Source organism: Diabrotica undecimpunctata, chromosome 5 (genome assembly GCF_040954645.1).
Source record: "Diabrotica undecimpunctata isolate CICGRU chromosome 5, icDiaUnde3, whole genome shotgun sequence".
NCBI classification, from domain to species: Eukaryota; Metazoa; Arthropoda; class Insecta; order Coleoptera; family Chrysomelidae; genus Diabrotica; species Diabrotica undecimpunctata.
The window spans coordinates 151533880-151535215 of NC_092807.1; the positions used below are offsets into that span (position 1 = coordinate 151533880).

At 33.5% G+C, this 1336-nt stretch overlaps 1 protein-coding gene across 1 annotated transcript; it reads left to right on the forward strand.

Annotated features, from left to right (window-relative positions):
* The first annotated feature begins 430 nt into the window (after positions 1 to 430).
* On the forward strand, positions 431 to 955 carry LOC140442516 (ATP-dependent DNA helicase pif1-like). The gene has a single exon (XM_072533581.1). The coding sequence runs from the start codon at positions 431 to 433 to the stop codon at positions 953 to 955; it is 525 nt and encodes a 174-aa protein (XP_072389682.1).
* Positions 956 to 1336: the final 381 nt, after the last annotated feature.

Sequence of the window (1336 nt, forward strand, 5' to 3'; positions counted from 1 at the left end):
GAGGAGCAATGATTTTACTGTCTGGCGATTTCCGCCAAATACTGCCAGTAATTCCAAGATCTACGGCTGCCGATGAAATAAACGCTTGCCTCAAATCGTCAAATCTATGGCGCTATGTGAAGAAACTGCAGCTGACAACAAACATGAGAGTTACATTGCTTAATGATACATCTGCTGAAGATTTCTCAGAGCAATTGCTGACTATCGGTAATGGTCAAGTACCTGTCGATGAATCGAGCGGATTAATATCATTTCCAAATAATTTCTGTAATTTTGTCTCATCAAAAGACGAACTTATCAACAATGTATTTCCAAATATTATTTCTAACTAAAAAATAATGAATGGTTGAGTGAGCGAGCAATCTTAGCAGTTAAGAATAAAGATGTAGATGACCTGAACTACATAATTCAAAATAAGATCATTGGAACAATGCATTCATTCAAATCTATTGACTGCGTCACAAATGAAGATGAAGCCACCAACTATCCAATTGAATTTTTAAACTCTTTGAACGTGCCTGGCTTACCACCGCACAATTTACGCCTAAAGGTTGGCTCCGTAGTAAGCATGCTTCGAAACATAAACCAACTAAAACTGTGCAACGGTACGCGTTTGGTGGTTAGTAAATTGATGAACAATGTAATTTACGCTACGATAATGATAGGAAAATTCAAAGGTGAGGAAGTTCTCATTCCGAGGATACCGATGATCCCAACCGATATGCCGTTTGAATTTAAAAGACTTCAATTTCCGATACGCCTTGCATTTGCCATGACCATCAACAAATCACAAGGCCATTCCTTAAAAGTTTGTGGTTTAAATCTAGAACATTCATGTTTTTTCCATGGTCAATTATACGTGGCATGTTCATGGGTCGGAAGACCATCTGCGTTGTTTGTTTTTGCGCCTGATAATAAAACAAAAAATGTCGTGTATCACAAGGTACTTAAGTGAAGAGCAACCTATGTACTAAAATACAGAAATAATAATGAATTATTAATGTAGTTATTTAATTTTTTTTGTATTTTTTTCAATAAAAAAAAACACAATCTGCTTATTTATTGCCATTAAGGCGGAACAAAGTTCGCCGGGTCATCTAGTTTATTATAAATAAAGCATTGTAAAACCAACTTTTTTTTTTAGTCTGACGTTAGTCTGATATTAATCTGATATATTTGTATTTAAAGTTTAAATATTTTATTTTGAATTGTAACTTATAAAATCTTTGCTAGTGTAAATAAAACTTTATTTTGAGTGTTTGTGCTATTTAAAAAAGTGTTTTTCAAAAGAACATTCATAATTCGCGTTTAATAAATACTCGGCTATATTTAATAT